The sequence below is a fragment of the Pseudoliparis swirei genome, chromosome 7, assembly GCF_029220125.1.
Source record: "Pseudoliparis swirei isolate HS2019 ecotype Mariana Trench chromosome 7, NWPU_hadal_v1, whole genome shotgun sequence".
Taxonomy (NCBI): domain Eukaryota; kingdom Metazoa; phylum Chordata; class Actinopteri; order Perciformes; family Liparidae; genus Pseudoliparis; species Pseudoliparis swirei.
The window spans coordinates 30490735-30514073 of record NC_079394.1 but is presented as its reverse complement, the minus strand read 5'-3'; the positions used below and the strand labels follow the sequence as shown (position 1 = coordinate 30514073).

At 50.2% G+C, this 23339-nt stretch overlaps 1 protein-coding gene across 1 annotated transcript; it reads right to left on the bottom strand.

Annotated features, from left to right (window-relative positions):
- Nucleotides 1-641: 641 nt before the first annotated feature.
- golga1 (golgin A1) lies at nt 642-23135 on the bottom strand. The gene is made up of 27 exons (XM_056418917.1): nt 22967-23135; nt 22174-22457; nt 21285-21375; nt 20471-20545; nt 19194-19291; nt 17303-17335; nt 14702-14830; nt 14485-14612; nt 14315-14405; nt 14084-14194; nt 13810-13908; nt 13303-13398; nt 13102-13197; nt 10506-10601; nt 10186-10284; nt 10012-10086; nt 8380-8469; nt 7791-7872; nt 7518-7678; nt 6214-6372; nt 6085-6144; nt 5719-5952; nt 5547-5633; nt 1854-4623; nt 1425-1476; nt 999-1052; nt 642-770 (listed from the first exon to the last, which is right to left on the bottom strand). Exons 2-24 carry the CDS (start codon nt 22303-22305, stop codon nt 4543-4545), a joined length of 2403 nt encoding a protein of 800 aa, XP_056274892.1. The 5' UTR covers nt 22306-22457; nt 22967-23135; the 3' UTR covers nt 642-770; nt 999-1052; nt 1425-1476; nt 1854-4542.
- Nucleotides 23136-23339: the final 204 nt, after the last annotated feature.

Genomic DNA, 23339 nt, shown 5'->3' with positions numbered 1-23339 from the left:
ATATAACCTCAAAGGTTCATGGAAGTGTTTTGTGTTTAATTTTAATTGGATAGAGCTAATCCCTGATGTGGAAACAGCCTGCTCTTTTTTTTATGATGGTTTTACACAACTATTCATGCCCGACTCAGGATAAGGCCAGAACCAGAACAGGTTCTGCCACTGACCGGCGTTAACAACATTAGCAGCACGTCAGCGACACAGGAGAATTAAATGTGGACTCCTAAATATTAGATCTGTCATCTAAAGCTGTATAAAGTAATGATTTAATAATCACATATGTATTCCTAAAGACCTCAGTAGTATAGTTAAGTGCTATTTTGTTTTATACTTTGAACCTCCCACCACTAGGGGGCGTAGGGCCACTGTCATTAAGACAGAGGCCAATATAATTATATGTTTCATTGCTAGGTCTGATTTTCTAACCATTCATGTCGACAGTAGACATAATACATTTCACAGCATCATGATGCACCAATTGCTAACAGAGCACTGGTCACCAGCCGTAAACACAGATATTACACCTAAGAGTTACCCTCTGCCCATCACAGACAAACACTTTATTATTTTCTGTAAATATAAAGGTTTAAGTGGGACCAAGTACACACAACCACATCAGAGAGGAATAACACTTTCCACACCACTTGTCTTTGACACAGGTTTTATTTGTCAACAGAGGAAGCCTCTAAGCTGGGAGGAGTCCAGGTTGTTGGTCCGGCGGTGCAGAGCTCTGGTCTCCTGGGTCTCAGGTCCCGGAGCGTCTCCTTCTTACCCTGCAACAACAAAATACTTTTAGGAAATGCACTACTGTCTAGCTTTCACATGTTGATAGCCATCATGTCTTTTATCTACTCAAGGGAATAGTGTATAACTCTTATGCATTGCATTAGGAACTCAGTCTCAGTCTTTTGGTAAGCAGTTGAGAATGCATCAGCAGTCATCAGCTCAACAAGTATCATCTCTGACTGGAGGCCTGAGCTCAGTCACTCAGCTGCTCTCACCTGTAGAACTTCCTCAGGTTCTCCTTCTGGGTCTGCTTGATCACGGTCAGGACACTGGCGATGGATTTACGGACAAAGAAACAAAGTGAGACCATGTTCATTAATGCAAGTGGTGGTACTTCTTCCCATGGACAGGCAGAGGGCTTTTCCCCATGTGCTCATCTGGCATGTCCTTTAACAGACAGCCAATGTGGATGACTGACATGTAGGGACACGCTCTGCTGTCGAGCTTTCACAGGATTATATCCATCATCTGTTATCTTGATCTACTCGAGGGAATAGATCAAAACCCTTTGAATAGAATGCTCTACATTATCTCCAGTCTCAGTCTTTTGGTAAGCAGTTGAGAACGCATCAGCAGTCATCAGCTCAACGAGTATCATCTCTGACTGGAGGCCTGAGCTCAGTCACGACAGCTGCTCTCACCTGTAGAACTCAGGTTCTCCAGGTTCTGGTCGATCAGTCAGGACTCAACGGGCTGCAAGGAACAAAGAACCCAGAATCAGAACCTGTTCACATTACGGTTGACTGAAGTTACTCACATGAACCACGTGAGAAAGATGACGAGATAATGTTCCACCGAGTTAGTCTGCACGTGAAACTGTTAACTCACAAGTAGCTTATGAATAACAAATAGTTATGATAAAGGTAGCTTATGTCAACCTATAACATGGTTTAATTAGTCTAAACGTAGCTTGTATGAATATAACAAACATTTATTATATGCTAAACGTAGCTTGTATTAATATATAACAAACATTTAACGTTATATATATGATAAACGTAGCTTGTATTAACATATAACAAACATTTAACGGGCTTTAGTTACGCTAAACGTAATAAAATCTAGATTACCGGTCGAGTCTCGCGCTCCTCACCGTGATCGCGCTCCAGCCCTGTAGGAAAGACCGGAAGCTCCACGCGCTCACTATATATAGCTTCCGGAGGCCTTCTTCTTCTTCGTGGCTTCGCGGGTCAAAACAGCGCCGCTCACTGGCGGAGGGTGGAAAAGCAGCCGGAAACAAGCTAAAGACGTGAAAACGAGCAGTCGTTTTAAGTCCTGAGGATTTGTAGTTCCTCCTCAAGGAAAGGAAACGAGATAAACTAAGTACTCAGAAACCTTTCACACTCTTATGGTTCAGCTTTATGCTCAAATTAACGGTTCCCGACCCCGAGTTAAGGAGGTAGCTCCTCCCATCAGAGTGTGAATGGGTGAGAATGATGACACGTTGAAGACCTTTGAGTAGAAAGGAGACAGTTAGCATTCCCACCAAATATGTCTGGAGGCAGGATGAGTGAATTCATCATTTCAAGTTTATTTGTAATAAATGTTGGAAAAAGAAACCGTTGCAGTGGCAGATATTAAACCATAAGAAGCCAAAGACAGCGGCGCTGCAGTGATTGTACAGTTGTGTTTAAACACAGCAGAGTCAGGTTCAGGGTTTCTGTTTCCTCTCACGGAGATAGCACACTATTATTAATAATAATAATATCACCCATCATTAGAAACACTGGAGGATGAGCGCTTGCATAATCACACACAGACGATGCCATGTTCTGCCTCATAGCCTCGCACTGTAAAGAGCACCTTCACAGTGCGCATGGCTCCACATGCAGGCTCCCCACTGATGTCCACAGCTCTCCAGGGAGGAATGACCGAGATGAGCGGCGCCTTCAGGTTCTGGCCTCTGATGATGATAAACACTGAAAACCATCGGCATCCACTGATTTATAAAGTTCTTAATGCATACAGTATGTACATACGTCTCCATATAAATACACGTGGAATGTACTTTTTACATTAGCAAAGGCAGGTAAAGGTAGAGCCCGTTATCATGTACATTGCATTCACTTATTTCATCACAATGCTATATATATCAGCTAACTGGTGTTAGAGGAGCAGCCATCTTGGTTCCCCCAGGAGACTGTTGGACCCAGATCAAGCCCTGTTTGTGTTCTCCAACATGAGATTAGGGTCCGCCGGCTCAGCACTGGGACCCACTTCAATGCATACTTAGTCTTCAAGAGCAGACAGAGGCCTTTATTATTACACTGGAATATCTCACATAGCTCTTTATTAACCAAATCCAAGGGATCCTTATCCACAATGTGTTTGTGTAAAAGTACAAATGTTCCAAATAATTTCCAATAAATCATCATCAGATATTTCTACTCTGTATTTATTATTCTGCAATACTTGTAGGAGCCTAAACAATCTGTACCAGACCATCTCTTAGTCTTTTGAATACGCCTCGTGTCCCAAACCCTTCATACTCAAAGGCGGTAAAACATGAATAAATACATTGCATCTCCTGTAAATCCTCCACAATAAAAGTCCCACATTATTTGTGATGCTTCCTCTTCCTACAGTCCGAGTGGTCTGGGTTTTATTTAACGACGCTCGGCTGATGACACAATTTAATCATTTTTATCAGATATTCTGTTCTTTAAAAGCTTTTATTTTGAAGGAGCTAGATCCTGGATCAGGACTCAGACAGCAGGTCTGTCTCCTTTGAGGTGGGGGTGATGGAGACCTACGTGTGCTGGACTGGATTGAGTCCACATGCTGTCCACAGCCCTCACTGAGACCTGGACTCAATGTGAGCCAGACCACCTCGGCACGTGGTCCGGTGGATCGGATCCCAACGAGAGCCAGACCCGGTCTGAGGGTCCAGACCGGTAACGGTCCTGGAGGATGGAACCACAGTGAAGAAACTTGATGAACACGTCACTTTGAAGAGAAATAAAAACCACGGAGGTTTTGTTAAAACCTTCACCCCCCCACACGATTAATCACGACTCAGCAATTACCATCAATCCCCAAAAATAATTTGAATTTGTACCGTTGGATGTAAAACCCAATGGCTTCCCTCGATTGTGCTCGTGGCTTCATAAAGTAGCCTGATACTAACGCCATCACCAAGATACACCGGCTTCAAGCCCGGGAGAACAAGTCAGATCCTTCTACACGGACCATGTGGAAGGTTCTAGGTTCTCTTCAAGTCCCTTTCACGGCGAAGCCCTCTGATGTCAACACAAAGGTCACACGCTAAAAGCTCAAAGGTCAAGGTCCTGCAGCCATCGACGCTCCTTCGGTCCAGAGGAGACGCTTCAAGTCATATTCGTTCTGGTTAAAAACAGATTTAGTGTTTTTAACCGGGTAGAACCGAGATAACAGTCAGGCCCTTGTTTACGCCTCGTTTCCCGACATGCCGACTCACTTTTTGCCGTTTTCACAGAATTGAAAAAATATTTTTTCGACATGAGTCAGGGAATGAAAAATTTGACTCTCAAAATTCCAGTGTGAATGTGTACAAGTTTACCCTCCGTGACATAATAACATGCGGCCAAAGGCCGGCCTTCACCACGGAGAAATGAAGTTAGAAGTCTTCTCCGTCCTCCCCCTTCAATGTGTCCCGAGTCCTGCTCACAGAGGGACCTCCTCCTGGAGGATCCCCCTCCTCCTGGAGGGATCCCCCTCCTCCTGGAGGGACCCCCTCCTCCTGGAGGATCCCCCCTCCTCCTGGTTCTCTCGAACGCTTCATCAGCCCCACTGGGAGGAGGAGCCTGAGACGGAGGGCCGGATGGCCCCCTTCGGAGACGGCTTGGATCCAAACCAGGACATCTACAACACAGAGCAGTCACCGGGTAGAAAAGGTCTTTGGGTTGTTTTCACGAGGTTAATTCACACATCCATATATTTTTTTTGTCATCTAACAATAACTTACACACATCGTTTAAATACTACGCGGTGATACAGCCATCATTAGTTTTTTTTCTCCGTGTAACGGCGACTCTTCGGTTCACCGTTACAGACTCCTGAGGGACTCCGTGTCACGGTGACTCTTCATCTCACCGTTACAGACTCCTGAGGAACTCCGTGTAACGGTAAACTGAAGAGTCACCGTTACAGACTCCTGAGGAACTCCGTGTAACGGTGACTCTTCGGTTCACCGTTACAGACTCCTGAGGGACTCCGTGTAACGGTGACTCTTCGGTTCACCGTTACAGACTCCTGAGGGACTCCGTGTAACGGGGACTCTTCAGTTCACCGTTACAGACCCCTGAGGGACTCCGTGTAACGGGGACTCTTCAGTTCACCGTTACAGACCCCTGAGGGACTCCGTGTAACGGGGACTCTTCAGTTCACCGTTACAGACTCCCGAGGGACTCCGTGTAACGGTAAACTGAAGAGTCACCGTTACAGACTCCTGAGGAACTCCGTGTAATGGTGACTCTTCGGTTCACCGTTACAGACTCCTGAGGGACTCCGTGTAACGGTGACTCTTCGGTTCACCGTTACAGACTCCTGAGGGACTCCGTGTAACGGGGACTCTTCAGTTCACCGTTACAGACTCCTGAGGGACTCCGTGTAACGGGGACTCTTCAGTTCACCGTTACAGACTCCTGAGGGACTCCGTGTAACGGTGACTCTTCATGCAACGATAAATAACTTCACAGACGGGTTCTGGTTCTTCGATATTCGTCATGTCAGTTTAAACAGACTCAACGTTGGGCGGGGACACATGTTGCAGACTGACCACCCACCTTGTACTCCAGAGTCTGTTTCAACATGTCCTCTTCTTCCCGACTGAAGTTCAGCAGCACCGACACGGCTCGGATCAGCTGGAACGCCTGACGAGCGACACGCACAGATCGGTACATACGGAGGGTTCATTCCAGCCTGCGCCGGTGCTGAGCTGGAGGCCCGAGGACTCACCTCGGCCTCCCTGGACGACATGAACTTGAGCACGACGTGTTTGAGGTACTCAAAGTTGATTTCTCGAGAGTCGTTGAGGTCCGAGGTGTTGGTCACCAGGGTGCTGGAGGTGGGGGGGCTCATGGCGGAGGAGGCCGGAGGCATCTGGGGGTCTGGACCGACACGCTCCGGTTTGTCCGCTCGGCCTTCTGGGAACTTCTCCTTCCCTTCGGCCTCCGGCTCAGGCTTCAGCTTCTACGAGGACCCGAAGGAAACTCGGTCGTAACACGCGTGTTCTGGTTTAACCGGCGACCGTGGTGCCTGGTGACTCTGGGCCCAGTGGGCGGGGCTGCTCTAGAAAACCAGAACCGGGGGGGGGGGGCTCACCAGCTCCTTCTGCAGCGTCCTCTTCAGCTCAGCCAGCCTCTGCTGCAGCTGCTTGATGATCTGCAGAACAACGACACGTCAGTGAGGTTCATCAGAGTTGTACGGTCGTGGGAGTCGGCGCCAACGGACCCGGTTCTTGTCGGCGAGCTGCTGCTCCAGCTCCCGGTTGACCTTCTGGATGTGGTCCAGGTCTTCCGGCGCCACGCTGCCATTCTGGTCCTGCTCACACACCTCAGGGCTGTGCAGCTGCTCCGTCAACGTCTCCACCTCCACCTCCAGGTACGACACCTGAGCCACACGACGGCACACGGTGAGGGGGGGGGTGTCGGTGTGTGTATATATGTGTGTGTGTGTGTGCATGTGTATCTCTGTGTGTGTGCGTGTGTCTGTGTGAATATGCGTGTGTGTGTGTGTGTATATGTGTGTCTCAGTGTGTGTGTGTGTCTCTGTGTATGTCTCGGTGTGTGTCTCTATGTGTGTGTGTGTGTGTGTCTCAGTGTGTGTGTCTCTGTGTGTGTCTCTGTGTGTGTGTGGGTGTGTGTACTAATCCGAGCCTGGCAGCCGTCCAGCTGCTGTGTTTGTGTGTCTCTATGTGTGTGTGTGTCTTTCTTTGTGTCTTTCTTTGTGTGTGTCTCTGTGTGTGTCTCTGTGTGTGTGTGTGTGTGTGTCTCAGTGTGTGTGTGTGTCTCTGTGTATGTCTCGGTGTGTGTCTCTATGTGTGTGTGTCTCAGTGTGTGTGTGTCTTTCTTTGTGTGTGTCTCTGTGTGTGTCTCTGTGTGTGTGTGTGTGTGTACTAACCCGAGCCTGGCAGCCGTCCAGCTGCTGTGTGTGTGTGTCTCTATGTGTGTGTGTGTCTTTCTTTGTGTCTTTCTTTGTGTGTGTCTCAGTGTGTGTGTCTGTGTGTGTGTGTGTGTACTGGCAGCCGTCCAGCTGCTGTGTGTGTGTCTCTATGTGTGTGTGTGTGTCTCAGTGTGTGTGTGTCTTTCTTTGTGTGTGTCTCGGTGTGTGTGTGTGTGTGTGTGTGTACTAACCCGAGCCTGGCAGCCGTCCAGCTGCTGTGTGTGTGTGTGTCTCTATGTGTGTGCGTGTGTCTCAGTGTGTGTGTGTCTTTCTTTGTGTCTTTCTTTGTGTGTGTCTCGGTGTGTGTGTGTGTGTGTGTGTGTGTACTAACCCGAGCTGCCAGCCGTCCAGCTGCTGTGTGTGTGTGTCTCTATGTGTGTGCGTGTGTCTCAGTGTGTGTGTGTCTTTCTTTGTGTCTTTCTTTGTGTGTGTCTCGGTGTGTGTGTGTGTGTGTGTGTACTAACCCGAGCCGCCAGCCGTCCAGCTGCTGTGTGTGTGTCTCTATGTGTGTGTGTGTGTCTCAGTGTGTGTGTGTCTTTCTTTGTGTGTGTCTCGGTGTGTGTGTGTGTGTGTGTGTGTGTGTGTGTACTAACCCGAGCCTGGCAGCCGTCCAGCTGCTGTGTGTGTGTGAGCTTCTCGTCCCTCAGGCGGCTCAGCTGGGCGTCTCTGTCCAGCTCCACCTGCTCCATCAGGACCCTCTGTAGCTCCGCCTCCTCCTGCAGCTGCCCCAGAGACGCCTGCAGACTCTGAACCTCTGAGCCAGCCGAGAGACGCACCGTCATAACGTTAGATGCGTGAGTGACAGTCACACTCACGGTGTGAGAGGAGCAACATGATTATTATCCCATGGAGTGACTGCTGAGCACCGTTCTGCAGCGCCGTGGCGTTCTCCTCCGCCAGCGCCAGCTGCTGCTGGGAGGTCTGGAGCGATGACGTCATCTCTACCACCTGACCACAAGGACACACGTCATCACACCGAGGGGGGGGGGGGGCTGCAGCTTACACACAGAACCACGATGGTTCCTTAAGAGGCTTTGTGGCTTTCTTGGACATCTTCATAAAGAACCCTGGTTTGAAGGTTCTCTGTGAAACCAGAAATGGTGCCTTAAAGAACCACTTTACGAAGGTTCTTTGAGGCCCCTTTACAGGTTCTTTGTGGAACTCTTTAAGGAAATGGTTCTTTAATCTTTACAGAATCATTTCCTTTCAAATAACCTTGGTTTGAAAGGTTCTTTGTGGAACCATAAATGGTGCCTTACAGAACCATCTATTTAAGGTTCTTTGAGACACCTTTATAGGTTCTTTGAAGAACTATTTAAGGAAACGGTTCTTTAGAGAACCCTGGTTTGAAAGGTTCTGTGTGAAACCAGAACACATGTGGTTCTAGATGATGGTTCTGCGTGTGCAGCCTGTGGCTTGAGGAGAACCTCCTGTTCTCTCGTGGTGTCGACTGACCCGGGTTTGAAGATCCTCCTTCTGACGTCGGCTTTCTTCCAGAGCTTTAGCGATCTCTGTGCTTACCGTCTGCTGACTGCTCAGCTCCACCTGGGGGAACCGAGACCAAGACCAGAGGACTAGTGAGACCATAGGACTAGTGAGACCAGACCAGAGGACTAGTGAGACCAGAGGACTAGTGAGACCAGAGGACTAGTGAGACCATAGGACTAGTGAGACCAGAGCAGAGGACTAGTGAGACCATAGGACTAGTGAGACCAGAGGACTAGTGAGACCATAGGACTAGTGAGACCAGAGGACTAGTGAGACCAGAGGACTAGTGAGACCAGAGGACTAGTGAGACCATAGGACTAGTGAGACCAGAGCAGAGGACTAGTGAGACCAGAGGACTAGTGAGACCAGAGCAGAGGACTAGTGAGACCAGAGGACTAGTGAGACCAGAGGACTAGTGAGACCATAGGACTAGTGAGACCAGAGGACTAGTGAGACCAGAGGACTATTGAGACCAGAGGACTAGTGAGACCATAGGACTAGTGAGACCATAGGACTAGTGAGACCATAGGACTAGTGAGACCAGACCAGAGGACTAGTGAGACCAGAGGACTATTGAGACCAGAGGACTAGTGAGACCATAGGACTAGTGAGACCATAGGACTAGTGAGACCAGACCAGAGGACTAGTGAGACCAGAGGACTAGTGAGACCAGAGGACTAGTGAGACCATAGGACTAGTGAGACCATAGGACTAGTGAGACCATAGGACTAGTGAGACCATAGGACTAGTGAGACCAGAGGACTAGTGAGACCAGAGGACTATTGAGACCAGAGGACTAGTGAGACCATAGGACTAGTGAGACCATAGGACTAGTGAGACCAGAGGACTAGTGAGACCAGAGGACTAGTGAGACCATAGGACTAGTGAGACCAGACCAGAGGACTAGTGAGACCAGAGGACTAGTGAGAGCAGAGGACTAGTGAGACCAGAGGACTAGTGAGACCATAGGACTAGTGAGACCAGACCAGAGGACTAGTGAGACCAGAGGACTAGTGAGACCATAGGACTAGTGAGACCAGAGGACTAGTGAGACCAGAGGACTAGTGAGACCAGAGGACTATTGAGACCAGAGGACTAGTGAGACCATAGGACTAGTGAGACCATAGGACTAGTGAGACCATAGGACTAGTGAGACCAGAGGACTAGTGAGACCAGAGGACTAGTGAGACCATAGGACTAGTGAGACCAGACCAGAGGACTAGTGAGACCAGAGGACTAGTGAGACCAGAGGACTAGTGAGACCAGAGGACTAGTGAGACCATAGGACTAGTGAGACCAGACCAGAGGACTAGTGAGACCAGAGGACTAGTGAGACCAGAGCAGAGGAATAGTAACTAGTTTTAGTAGCTAGTTACTACTATAACTAGTTACTATAACTAGTTGCTATCACTAGTATATTTACTATAATATAGTATAATAACGCTGAATCTCTGTGTTAAGTATAGTCGTGTATGGAAGCCCAGGAGGGACCTTTTAAAACCATCATGTAAACTTTAAAATAACGTTTTAATTCCACAGCAGCATTGAATGAAGATGAAGGTTAGAGATGACGATGCAGTGTAAAGAGGACGCGTGTACCCGGCTCTGCTCCAGCTGCTCCGTCCTCTGGCTGAGCCTGGAGGCCCCCAGGAGCCTCTGCTGCTCCAGATCCACCTGGACAGCAAAGAAGCGTCAGCACAGAGCGGCCATCTTGTATTCAAATGTACCGAGTCACGTGACCCCGCATGGAGCTACAGGAGGAGCGGACCGTACCATTGCGTCCTGCAGCCTCTGAGTCTCCCCCTGTAAGGAGGAGATGGTCTCCTCCAGGCGGCGCGCCTCCTCCTGACTCTGCTGCTCCAGAGAGGCCCGCTACACACACACACACACACACACACACACACACACACACACACACACACACACACACACACACACACACACACACACACACACACACACACACACACACACACACACACACACACACACACACACACACACACACACACACACACACACACACAGAGAGTTAGGAACCCACGGTGATGAGTCTGGGGGCCTCCTCCACCTGAAGCTCCTGGGGGCCTCACCTGTCGGTCCTCCTGCTGCAGCGTCTCTGAGAGCTGCCGCTCAGCGCTCTTCGTCCTCGCCGCTCCGTCCAGGACGCTCTGCTCCAAGTTAGAGATCTGAGAGAGATGATGTCATCACACAGTGAGGACCATGATGTCATCACACAGTGTGGACCATGATGTCATCACACAGTGTGGACCATGATGTCATCACACAGTGTGGAACATGATGTCATCACACAGTGTGGAACATGATGTCATCACACAGTGTGGAACATGATGTCATCACACAGTGAGGACCATGATGTCATCACACAGTGAGGACCATGATGTCATCACAGTGAGGACCATGATGTCATCACACAGTGTGGAACATGATGTCATCACACAGTGAGGACCATGATGTCATCACACAGTGAGGACCATGATGTCATCACAGTGAGGACCATGATGTCATCACACAGTGTGGAACATGATGTCATCACACAGTGAGGACCATGATGTCATCACACAGTGAGGACCATGATGTCATCACACAGTGTGGAACATGATGTCATCACACAGTGAGGACCATGACCATGATGTCATCACAGTGAGGACCATGATGTCATCACACAGTGAGGAACATGATGTCATCACACAGTGAGGAACATGATGTCATCACACAGTGAGGAACATGATGTCATCACACAATGAGGAACATGATGTCATCACACAGTGTGGAACATGATGTCATCACAGTGAGGAACATGATGTCATCACACAGTGAGGACCATGATGTCATCACACAGTGAGGAACATGATGTCATCACACAGTGAGGAACATGATGTCATCACACAGTGAGGAACATGATGTCATCACACAGTGAGGAACATGATGTCATCACACAGTGAGGAACATGATGTCATCACACAGTGAGGAACATGATGTCATCACACAGTGTGGAACATGATGTCATCACAGTGAGGACCATGATGTCATCACAGTGAGGAACATGATGTCATCACACAGTGAGGAACATGATGTCATCACACAGTGAGGAACATGATGTCATCACACAGTGAGGAACATGATGTCATCACACAGTGAGGAACATGATGTCATCACACAGTGAGGAACATGATGTCATCACACAGTGAGGAACATGATGTCATCACACAGTGAGGAACATGATGTCATCACACAGTGAGGAACATGATGTCATCACACAGTGAGGAACATGATGTCATCACACAGTGAGGAACATGATGTCATCACAGTGAGGAACATGATGTCATCACACAGTGAGGAACATGATGTCATCACACAGTGAGGAACATGATGTCATCACACAGTGAGGAACATGATGTCATCACACAGTGAGGAACATGATGTCATCACAGTGAGGAACATGATGTCATCACAGTGAGGAACATGATGTCATCACAGTGAGGAACATGATGTCATCACACAGTGAGGAACATGATGTCATCACACAGTGAGGAACATGATGTCATCACACAGTGAGGAACATGATGTCATCACACAGTGAGGAACATGATGTCATCACACAGTGAGGAACATGATGTCATCACAGTGAGGAACATGATGTCATCACACAGTGAGGAACATGATGTCATCACACAGTGAGGAACATGATGTCATCACACAGTGAGGAACATGATGTCATCACACAGTGAGGAACATGATGTCATCACACAGTGAGGAACATGATGTCATCACAGTGAGGAACATGATGTCATCACACAGTGAGGAACATGATGTCATCACACAGTGAGGAACATGATGTCATCACACAGTGAGGAACATGATGTCATCACACAGTGAGGAACATGATGTCATCACAGTGAGGAACATGATGTCATCACACAGTGAGGAACATGATGTCATCACACAGTGAGGAACATGATGTCATCACACAGTGAGGAACATGATGTCATCACACAGTGAGGAACATGATGTCATCACACAGTGAGGAACATGATGTCATCACACAGTGAGGAACATGATGTCATCACACAGTGAGGAACATGATGTCATCACACAGTGAGGAACATGATGTCATCACAGTGAGGAACATGATGTCATCACACAGTGAGGAACATGATGTCATCACACAGTGAGGAACATGATGTCATCACACAGTGAGGAACATGATGTCATCACACAGTGAGGAACATGATGTCATCACAGTGAGGAACATGATGTCATCACACAGTGAGGAACATGATGTCATCACAGTGAGGAACATGATGTCATCACACAGTGAGGAACATGATGTCATCACAGTGAGGAACATGATGTCATCACACAGTGAGGAACATGATGTCATCACACAGTGAGGAACATGATGTCATCACAGTGAGGAACATGATGTCATCACACAGTGAGGAACATGATGTCATCACAGTGAGGAACATGATGTCATCACACAGTGAGGAACATGATGTCATCACACAGTGAGGAACATGATGTCATCACACAGTGAGGAACATGATGTCATCACAGTGAGGAACATGATGTCATCACACAGTGAGGAACATGATGTCATCACACAGTGAGGAGTACCATCACAGGTCCCTGATGTGGATCACGGTGAGCCCCTCCTGGTCTCACCTGTGTGTCCGTCCTCTCCTTGTAGGATCTGGACGAGTCGTCTTTGTGTCTGAGGAGAGTCTGAAGTTCAGAGACGCTGCAGCTCAGCCTGGAGACCTACACACACACACACACATGTGTATGCTTCATGTTTACCTGTTTACATGCTGACATGCTTAACGGTGTCCTTGAAAACATCCCCCCCCCCCCCTCAGACCGTACCTGTGTCTCCAGGGAGCTGACGGTGTCATGGTGGTTGGTCCTGACCTGTAGCAGTTCAGCTCTGGTCTCCTCCAGACTCGTCTCCAGAATGCACTTCTGAAAACAACAACAACATGTTTACACACACTGAGCATCTATGAGTGTGTTTACACAACGTGTTATAAACAAGAGATAAAACTCTTTAATTAAATATAAACAAAGACAGATTCAGCCTGTATTATACTCATTTCCCCCTTCCTTCCCTCCCTCCCTCCCTCCCTCCTTCCGAACAGAAGGCCAATAGATAATTGGACTGCATGTTTGTTCTGTCCATCCTACCTCATGAAATAAGGTCTTGGTTCCTACACTGAGCCTGTTCTAGATGTTCTAGGTGTCCTATGCGTCCTATGTGTTCTATGTGTCCTATGTGTTCTAGGTGTCCTATGTGTTCTAGGTGTCCTATGTGTCCTATGTGTTCTATGTGTCCTATGTGTTCTAGGTGTCCTATGTGTTCTATGTGTCCTTCACCTCCTGGAGGAGCTCCTGGAGGTGCTGTTCTGGGCTCAGGTTCTCCTGCAGCCGGCGGTCCAGAGACGAGACTTTCCTCTGCAGGTCCAGCAGCGAGCGCTCCAGCATGCACCTGGGCTGTCCTCCTGACCAGCATGCACCTGGGCTGTAGACATGAGCGGACCAGCATGCACCTGGGCTGTATACAGGACCAGCATGCACCTGGGCTGTAGACAGGACCAGCATGCACCTGGGCTGTATACAGGAGGAGGCAGGTACAGGACCCCCCCCACACACACACATCTCTGGATGGCGTCCTGACCTTCTGCTGCTGTAACTTCAGGGCGTCGCGCTCCGCCTGCAGCTCCTCGAGGGCCTCCTCTAGGGTCGACGCCGTCCTCTGGGACTGAAACACACACACACACACACACACACACACACACACACAGACACACACACACACGTCACCCCTCCCTCCGAGACGCATCGTTCACGATGCAGGACAGACGTGGCGCTGAGGACCGACCTTCTGGAAGTCCTCCGACACCTGTTGCACGACGGCCTGCAGCTCCCCGATCTTCAGCTCCGCCTCCTCTCGGAGCAGCAGCAGCTCCTCCCTGAGATCGCGGCGTCAGAGGTCAGAGGTCAGAGGCGTGAAGAACACCCGTCGGCCGGCTGAAGGCCTCCGGTCCTCACCGCTCCACCTCCAGCTCGGCGTTGAGGCTGCGGCTCTCCTGCAGCGCTCGCCGGCTCCTCTGGACTTCGGCCTCCTTCTGCTGCAGCTCCAGGTCCCGCCGGCTCAGCTGCTGCTCCTCCTTCAGCAGCTGAGGAGCGGAGAGAACATGAGGCCCAGGTGGAGGCCCAGCACACCTGAACACACCTGAACACACCAGCCGCCTCCACGTGGACGCACCATGTGTTTGACCTTCGCCATCTCCTGCTGCTGGAAGCCCTCCAGCTCGTCCAGGTCATCCCTCTTCTGGAACAAGGCTACACTCTGCTCCATCATGTCCTCCACCCGGGCCGAGAGGGAGGCCTTCTCCTGAACACACACACACACTGATGGGAGGAGCTACCATGTCGGGTACCACCTGATGGGAGGAGCTACCATGTGAGGTACCACCTGATGGGAGGAGCTACCATGTGAGGTACCACCTGATGGGAGGAGCTACCATGTGAGGTACCACCTGATGGGAGGAGCTACCATGTGAGGTACCACCTGATGGGAGGAGCTACCATGTAGGGTACCACCTGATGGGAGGAGCTACCATGTAGGGTACCGCCTGATGGGAGGAGCTACCATGTAGGGTACCACCTGATGGGAGGAGCTACCATGTAATGTACCACCTGATGGGAGGAGCTACCATGTAAGGTACCACCTGATGGGAGGAGCTACCATGTAATGTACCACCTGATGGGAGGAGCTACCATGTCGGGTACCACCTGATGGGAGGAGCTACCATGTGAGGTACCACCTGATGGGAGGAGCTACCATGTAGGATACCACCTGATGGGAGGAGCTACCATGTGAGGTACCACCTGATGGGAGGAGCTACCATGTAGGGTACCACCTGATGGGAGGAGCTACCATGTGAGGTACCACCTGATGGGAGGAGCTACCATGTAGGGTACCACCTGATGGGAGGAGCTACCATGTAGGGTACCACCTGATGGGAGGAGCTACCATGTAGGGTACCACCTGATGGGAGGAGCTACCATGTAATGTACCACCTGATGGGAGGAGCTACCATGTAAGGTACCACCTGATGGGAGGAGCTACCATGTAAGGTACCACCTGATGGGAGGAGCTACCATGTAGGGTACCACCTGATGGGAGGAGCTACCATGTGAGGTACCACCTGATGGGAGGAGCTACCATGTGAGGTACCACCTGATGGGAGGAGCTACCATGTAAGGTACCACCTGATGGGAGGAGCTACCATGTAAGGTACCACCTGATGGGAGGAGCTACCATGTGAGGTACCACCTGATGGGAGGAGCTACCATGTAAGGTACCACCTGATGGGAGGAGCTACCATGTAAGGTACCACCTGATGGGAGGAGCTACCATGTAAGGTACCACCTGATGGGAGGAGCTACCATGTAAGGTACCACCTGTCCATCAGGACTAACATTCACACACTGATGCCTCTCCCCCCCTCTCCCTTCTTTCCTTTCTCCCTCGCTCCTTCCTTCCTTTTTTCTTCCCTCCCTCCCTTCCTACTCCGTCCCTCCCTACTTCTTCCCTCCCTCTCTCTTTCCCTGTCTGAAGCCCCTCCCCCTTTCCAGGGGATCTCCACCTGGTGGTTTAGTCTGCAGCAGACCGACCACAGTTCAACTGAGCTCCCTCAAAACCAGTGAAGGTGTACGAGCACCAACCTCTGGCTCTGGCCTCCAGGAGGAAAGGTCACAGGTCAAAGGTCACAGATTAAAACCCTCCAACTGGACAGAAACTAACTCATCACGTGAGTCCAACTACCAGCAGCTCTGCTTTGAGAAGGTTAAGGACACACAACTCAATCTACAGGAGAAGAAGTAGAGGACTAGAGTAGAGGACTAGAGTAGAGTACTAGAGTAGAGGACTAGAGTAGAGTACTAGAGTAGAGGACTAGACTAGAGGACTAGAGTAGAGGACTAGAGTAGAGGACTAGAGTAGAGGACTAGAGTAGAGGACTAGAGTAGAGGACTAGAGTAGAGTACTAGAGTAGAGGACTAGAGTAGAGGACTAGAGTAGAGGAGTAGAGTACTAGAGTAGAGTACGAGAGTAGAGGACTAGAGTAGAGTACTAGAGTAGAGTACTAGAGTAGAGTACTAGAGTAGAGGACTAGAGTAGAGTACTAGAGTAGAGGACTAGAGTAGAGGACTAGAGTAGAGTACTAGAGTAGAGGACTAGAGTAGAGGACTAGACTAGAGGACTAGAGTAGAGGACTAGACTAGAGGACTAGAGTAGAGGACTAGAGTAGAGGACTAGAGTAGAGGACTAGAGTAGAGTACGAGAGTAGAGGACTAGAGTAGAGTACTAGAGTAGAGTACTAGAGTAGAGTACGAGAGTAGAGTACTAGAGTAGAGGACTAGAGTAGAGTACGAGAGTAGAGGACGAGAGTAGAGGACTAGAGTAGAGGACTAGAGTAGAGTACTAGAGTAGAGGACTAGAGTAGAGGACTAGAGTAGAGGAATAGAGTAGAGTACTAGAGTAGAGTACTAGAGTAGAGGACTAGAGTAGAGGACTAGAGTAGAGGACTAGAGTAGAGGACTAGAGTAGAGTACTAGAGTAGAGGACTAGAGTAGAGGACTAGAGTAGAGTACGAGAGTAGAGTACTAGAGTAGAGGACTAGAGTAGAGTACTAGAGTAGAGGACTAGAGTAGAGGACTAGAGTAGAGTACGAGAGTAGAGGACTAGAGTAAAGTACTAGAGTAGAGGACTAGACTAGAGGACTAGAGTAGAGGACTAGAGTAGAGGACTAGACTAGAGGACTAGAGTAGAGGACTAGAGTAGAGGACTAGAGTCACTCACCTTTTCCACATCAGTCATCTTCTCCATCCATTCCTGCAGGTACAGACAGAAGAGAGGTGAGCTGATGGGCGGCAGCAGGCCTCACTCACCCTCAGGCCTCACTCACCCTCAGGCCTCACTCACCCTCAGGCCTCACTCACCCTCAGGCCTCACTCACCCACAGGCCTCACTCACCCACAGGCCTCACTCACCCTCAGGCCTCACTCACCCTCAGGCCTCACTCACCCTCAGGCCTCACTCACCCACAGGACTCACTCACCCTCAGGACTCACTCACCCTCAGGCCTCACTCACCCACAGGACTCACTCACCCTCAGGACTCACTCACCCTCAGGCCTCACTCACCCTCAGGCCTCACTCACCTACAGGCCTCACTCACCCTCAGGCCTCACTCACCTACAGGTCTCACTCACCCTCAGGTCTCACTCACCCTCAGGTCTCACTCACCCTCAGGCCTCACTCACCTACAGGTCTCACTCACCCTCAGGTCTCACTCACCCTCAGGTCTCACTCACCCTCAGGTCTCACTCACCCTCAGGCCTCACTCACCTACAGGTCTCACTCACCCTCAGGTCTCACTCACCCTCAGGTCTCACTCACCCTCAGGTCTCACTCACCCTCAGGCCTCACTCACCTACAGGTCTCACTCACCCACAGGTCTCACTCACCCTCAGGTCTCACTCACCTACAGGTCTCACTCACCCACAGGTCTCACTCACCCTCAGGCCTCACTCACCCACAGGTCTCACTCACCCTCAGGTCTCACTCACCTACAGGTCTCACTCACCCACAGGTCTCACTCACCCTCAGGCCTCACTCACCCTCAGGTCTCACTCACCCTCAGGTCTCACTCACCCTCAGGTCTCACTCACCCTCAGGCCTCACTCACCTACAGGTCTCACTCACCCTCAGGTCTCACTCACCCTCAGGTCTCACTCACCCTCAGGACTCACTCACCCTCAGGACTCACTCACCCTCAGGACTCACTCACCCTCAGGTCTCACTCACCCTCAGGTCTCACTCACCCACAGGTCTCACTCACCCTCAGGTCTCACTCACCTACAGGTCTCACTCACCCACAGGTCTCACTCACCCTCAGGCCTCACTCACCCACAGGTCTCACTCACCCTCAGGCCTCACTCACCCACAGGACTCACTCACCCACAGGCCTCACTCACCCTCAGGCCTCACTCACCCACAGGACTCACTCACCCTCAGGACTCACTCACCCACAGGCCTCACTCACCCACAGGCCTCACTCACCCTCAGGTCTCACTCACCCTCAGGCCTCACTCACCCACAGGTCTCACTCACCCACAGGTCTCACTCACCTACAGGTCTCACTCACCCTCAGGTCTCACTCACCCTCAGGTCTCACTCACCCTCAGGTCTCACTCACCCTCAGGTCTCACTCACCCACAGGTCTCACTCACCTACAGGTCTCACTCACCCTCAGGTCTCACTCACCCTCAGGTCTCACTCACCCTCAGGCCTCACTCACCCACAGGTCTCACTCACCCACAGGTCTCACTCACCTACAGGTCTCACTCACCCTCAGGTCTCACTCACCCTCAGGTCTCACTCACCCACAGGCCTCACTCACCCACAGGTCTCACTCACCCTCAGGTCTCACTCACCCTCAGGTCTCACTCACCCTCAGGCCTCACTCACCCACAGGTCTCACTCACCCACAGGTCTCACTCACCTACAGGTCTCACTCACCCTCAGGTCTCACTCACCCTCAGGCCTCACTCACCCTCAGGACTCACTCACCCTCAGGCCTCACTCACCCACAGGCCTCACTCACCCTCAGGCCTCACTCACCTGTAGGCCTCACTCACCCTCAGGCCTCACTCACCCTCAGGCCTCACTCACCCACAGGCCTCACTCACCTGCTCCTTCTTCTCCAGGGCGAGCGCCATGCCGTCGGCCAGCCGCGCTCTGCTGGCCTGGTGGGACTCGTTCTGGTCCTGGAGCTTCTTGATGGACGCTGGGCAGTGAGAGAGAGAACAAGGGGAGATGGAAACCCTCCAGGTGTGTGTGTGTGTGTGTGTGTGTGCGTGTGTGTGTGTGTGCTACCAGAGGGAACGTCACATTCAGGAGCAGCGTTAGCAGCTGTGAGAATCCAGATGAAGCGTTTTCATCCCACAAGCAGAGAGGCAGGCAAAGCCGAGCGAGGCATGCAGCGTGGAGACACACCGGGGCAAAGGGCCAAACGGCCCCCAGGGAATCTAACGTGGCCCCTGACGTCACCAGAGGGGCCACACAGGCCCCACAACGTCCTCTAAGAATTAGGATAGTTTATTAGTGTTTTGTTGTTGTTCTTTGTTGTGTGTGTCCCGTCAACGAGATGTGTGAGCCTACGGGAGATGTCATATATAAATTTTAACACACATATATATATATATATATATATATAATGTTATGAACCCAAATATTTATACAAATATTTATATTTATACATATTTATACGAATATATTTTTACATATTTATTTATACATACATATTTATATATACATATATATGTATAAATAAATAGATACATATTTTAATTTATTTAAATTTATTTGTATATATATTTATACATATATATATATAAATGTATTAATATACATATTAATATATTTATTTATACATATTAATGATTTTATATATATATTTATACATTTATATATATGTGTATATATATATATATATAAATATTTATATATATATTTATATATGTATGTATTTTTTTTAATGTTATGAACCCAAACTCGAGGGCGTTAAATGGTCAGGCGTTTGTGGGACGTCCTCAACAAGTATGAAGCAGAACTAGTGGTTAGTACTTCATGGTGGATGAAGGAGATGATAACTGTTTCCACGGAGTAAAGCCACGCCCCCTCTAAGCCCCGCCCCTCTGAGGCACAAATGACGCGAAAAGCTACATATAGTCAAGCGAGTAAACTCACGCGACTAAAGCGAATATTCGCATTACTCTTCTGGTGTGAACGCAGCTTCAGAAACATTAACTGAAGTAGTTTGAGGGCAAATTGAGAAGAGCAACAAAGAAACAGACAATAACATGAAGGGTGGATTTCTGGATTAAAAAGAGGATGCATTCAGCCGTGAGCTGCTGCATGAGAGAATCATCCTCATGGGAGGAGGTGTGGAGAGGAGGGTACGTACAATCCTGAAGCTTTTCTAACGCAACCTCAAGCTTCTCCTTGGTCTTCTGCATAATTCGCAGCTGCTCAGCGTAGTCTAGTGTAGGGAAGTAGTAAGGTGATGGCATCAACACACAACCACACACACAACAACACACACAGAGGTGACGGGAAAGAGAGGAGTGAACAACAGGGAAGGGAGAAAGCAAAAAGGGAAAACATGAGAAATAATGGGAGGTAAAACTATTCATGGTTTTCTGAACGGAGGAAACCATCCTGGTTAAGAGGCTGCGGGAGAAGGAGCGACCTTTAACCTTTTCTAAAGGAAGGCGGGGCTGTTGCACGAGGAGAGGAGGAGAACGCCAAGATTCAAACAGAGCTTCACATTTATAATGCGGTGGGACATTGAGCTGGTTGAGGACTAAAGAGTTAGCATATCACCAAGTTACCTTTGATTTGTAATGCTTAAGAGTCTGATAACATGCTGCCATCTGATTGGACGTCGACTCACTCAAGATTAGAATCTGGACTACAGCCCGACACATTGTGCTAAACTGAAGAGTGTGTGTGTGGTGTTTGTAGTCAGGTCAAAGGTCAAGTCACTGGAGATGCACTTCTTGATGACTCAACAACAGGTTGACAAGAGACAATCGTTTCACAACCAGGACCCGTCTTAATCCAGCATGTTGCCTGTTATGAGAGCCACTCAATGTCAGGCTGGTGCAAAACGTTGATGAAGTCATCCATCACCAAAATACAGAGATGTCAGAGGAGCGTTATCAGGAAACCAGCTAGAGAACCTACAAAGCCCTGATTGGTCAGCCTGACAGTCCTACCTGAGAGCTTCGCCTCCAGCTTCCGGATCTGATCGTTCCTTCTGAGAAGCTGGGTGGGCAGGTCGTCCCTGGAGCTGCTGCCATCAGAGGCCTGAAGAGAGAGAGAGAGAGAGAGAGAGAGAGAGAGAGAGAGAGAGAGAGAGAGAGAGAGAGAGAGACACAGACAGACAGAGAGAGAGAGAGAGAGACAGAGACAGAGACAGAGAGAGAGAGAGAGAGACAGACAGACAGACAGACACAGAGAGAGAGAGAGAGAGACAGAGACAGAGAGAGAGAGAGAGAGACTTCATTGCTCTAGCTGTCAATCACATCTAACCAAACCTCCGTCTGCCTGATCCAACACACCAACGGGTTCTAGCCAATCAGAGGCCGAGCAGCTCATGACTCGACTAGCGATGCCTTAAAGGTTATCCGAGTCCGGCTTCAGGATTATTTGTGCCAGGAACACAACGTCACATGTCGTGTTGCTCAGAGCCGTCACTCAATAATTCAGCCGAGTGCAACAGAGACGACTCTACCTGTGAGGGGTGTTCAACAACTCAATAAATCATTCAAGTAATTCACAGCACTACTATGCTCTCCGGGTGATACTGACTCTACTACTACTGGTAGTACTACTCCCCTTACTAATACCCTACTAGTACTCCTACTAGTACTCCTACTAGTACTCCTACTAGTACTCCTACTGCTTCTAGTACTCCTACTGGTACTCCTACTAGTACTCCTACTAGTACTGCTTCTAGTACTCCTACTGCTTCTAGTACTCCTACTAGTACTCCTACTAGTACTCCTACTCCTACTCCTCTTCCTCTGCAGTACCCCAGAAGCTCCTCCGAAGGAGACTCTTTCCCTTGTTTACATCCCTCTGAGGGGTTCTTTGTGTACTTACGAAGTCGTCCCCCGAGTCCGCCCCCCCCCCCGAGGCGATGGACTCCCTGCTGATGGTGCGCGGGATCCGGACGCCGGTCCGAGGCGCCGTGGCGGCCTCCTCCGCGATCTTCTTCTTCAACTTGGCGAACATGTCGGCGCTCCGCGTGTTTCTCTCCGAGGGCGAGTGGACGTCTGCGGCGTGGTCGCGATGCACGTTACGGCTCCTGGTGGCGAGGGTTGAGCCGGAGCCTCGTGCAGAACCGCTCGGGTCGGACCGGTACCCGTGACTCCATCCTGCTACTGCTGGAGGGGAGAGACGGTTACCACCGCCACACCTGTGACTCATTGAGACCAGAACAAGATGTTTATACAGCCTCAGAGGGCTTTACGACCTTTGACCTCACAGCCCAAAAAGACCTTGCTAACTGGGTTTAGTACACCGGGACTCGACCCCTCCCCTCCCCTCACCTCACCTCACCTCACCGGGGCTCGTCCCCTCACCTCACCGGGGCTCGAGCCCTCCCCTCCCCTCACCTCACCGGGGCTCGTCCCCTCACCTCACCTCACCTCACCGGGGCTCGACCCCTCCCCTCCCCTCACCTCACCGGGGCTCGACCCCTCCCCTCCCCTCACCTCACCGGGGCTCGACCCCTCCCCTCCCCTCACCTCACCGGGGCTCGACCCCTCACCTCATCGGGGCTCGACCCCAGGTCTGAGTGACAGGTAGCCAGCTAGCTGCTCTCGCCATAACAATGAGGGTGAACCGCGATGCTAGCAGCCGTTAGCTCGCCGCTCCCCTCAGCCTCTCTTACCATATTATCTCCGGTAGTATCGGTCCGTGACTCGGTGTCTGCTCTTCCGGTCTGCCTCCTCTCAACGGGCCGCTACCGTCGTGTCAGTCGGTGTTACCCCGCTTATGACGTCCCGTGTGACCGGCTAGCTGCCGCCGCTAGCAGCTGAGATACACGTAATCACCACAGACGGCTGGTGACGTCACGGCTCGGAGGGCCGCCGCCGGGCGCCCCCTACAGGCGCGAGCCGGTATGGCAGCGACCAGACTGAAGGAGCGTTACCACTGACAAGAGAAATCTGTATTATATTAAAATAATAAACCCTTTACTTGGTTTTATGCCCTGCTTTCAGATAATGGTATTTACAACCAATATGTTATTGATTATGATAAAT

Bases quoted from the DNA above. Each gene is read 5' to 3' on its own strand.
- golga1 (XM_056418917.1), bottom strand. From the start codon at position 22,305: ATGTTCGCCAAGTTGAAGAAGAAGATCGCGGAGGAGGCCGCCACGGCG. The intron at 6,145-6,213 runs GTCCGTTGGCGC...GTTGTTCTGCAG, and splicing joins AGCTCGCCGACAAGAACCGG to ATCATCAAGCAGCTGCAGCA. The intron at 5,634-5,718 runs GTGAGTCCTCGG...GTCGCTCGTCAG, and splicing joins TGTCGTCCAGGGAGGCCGAG to GCGTTCCAGCTGATCCGAGC.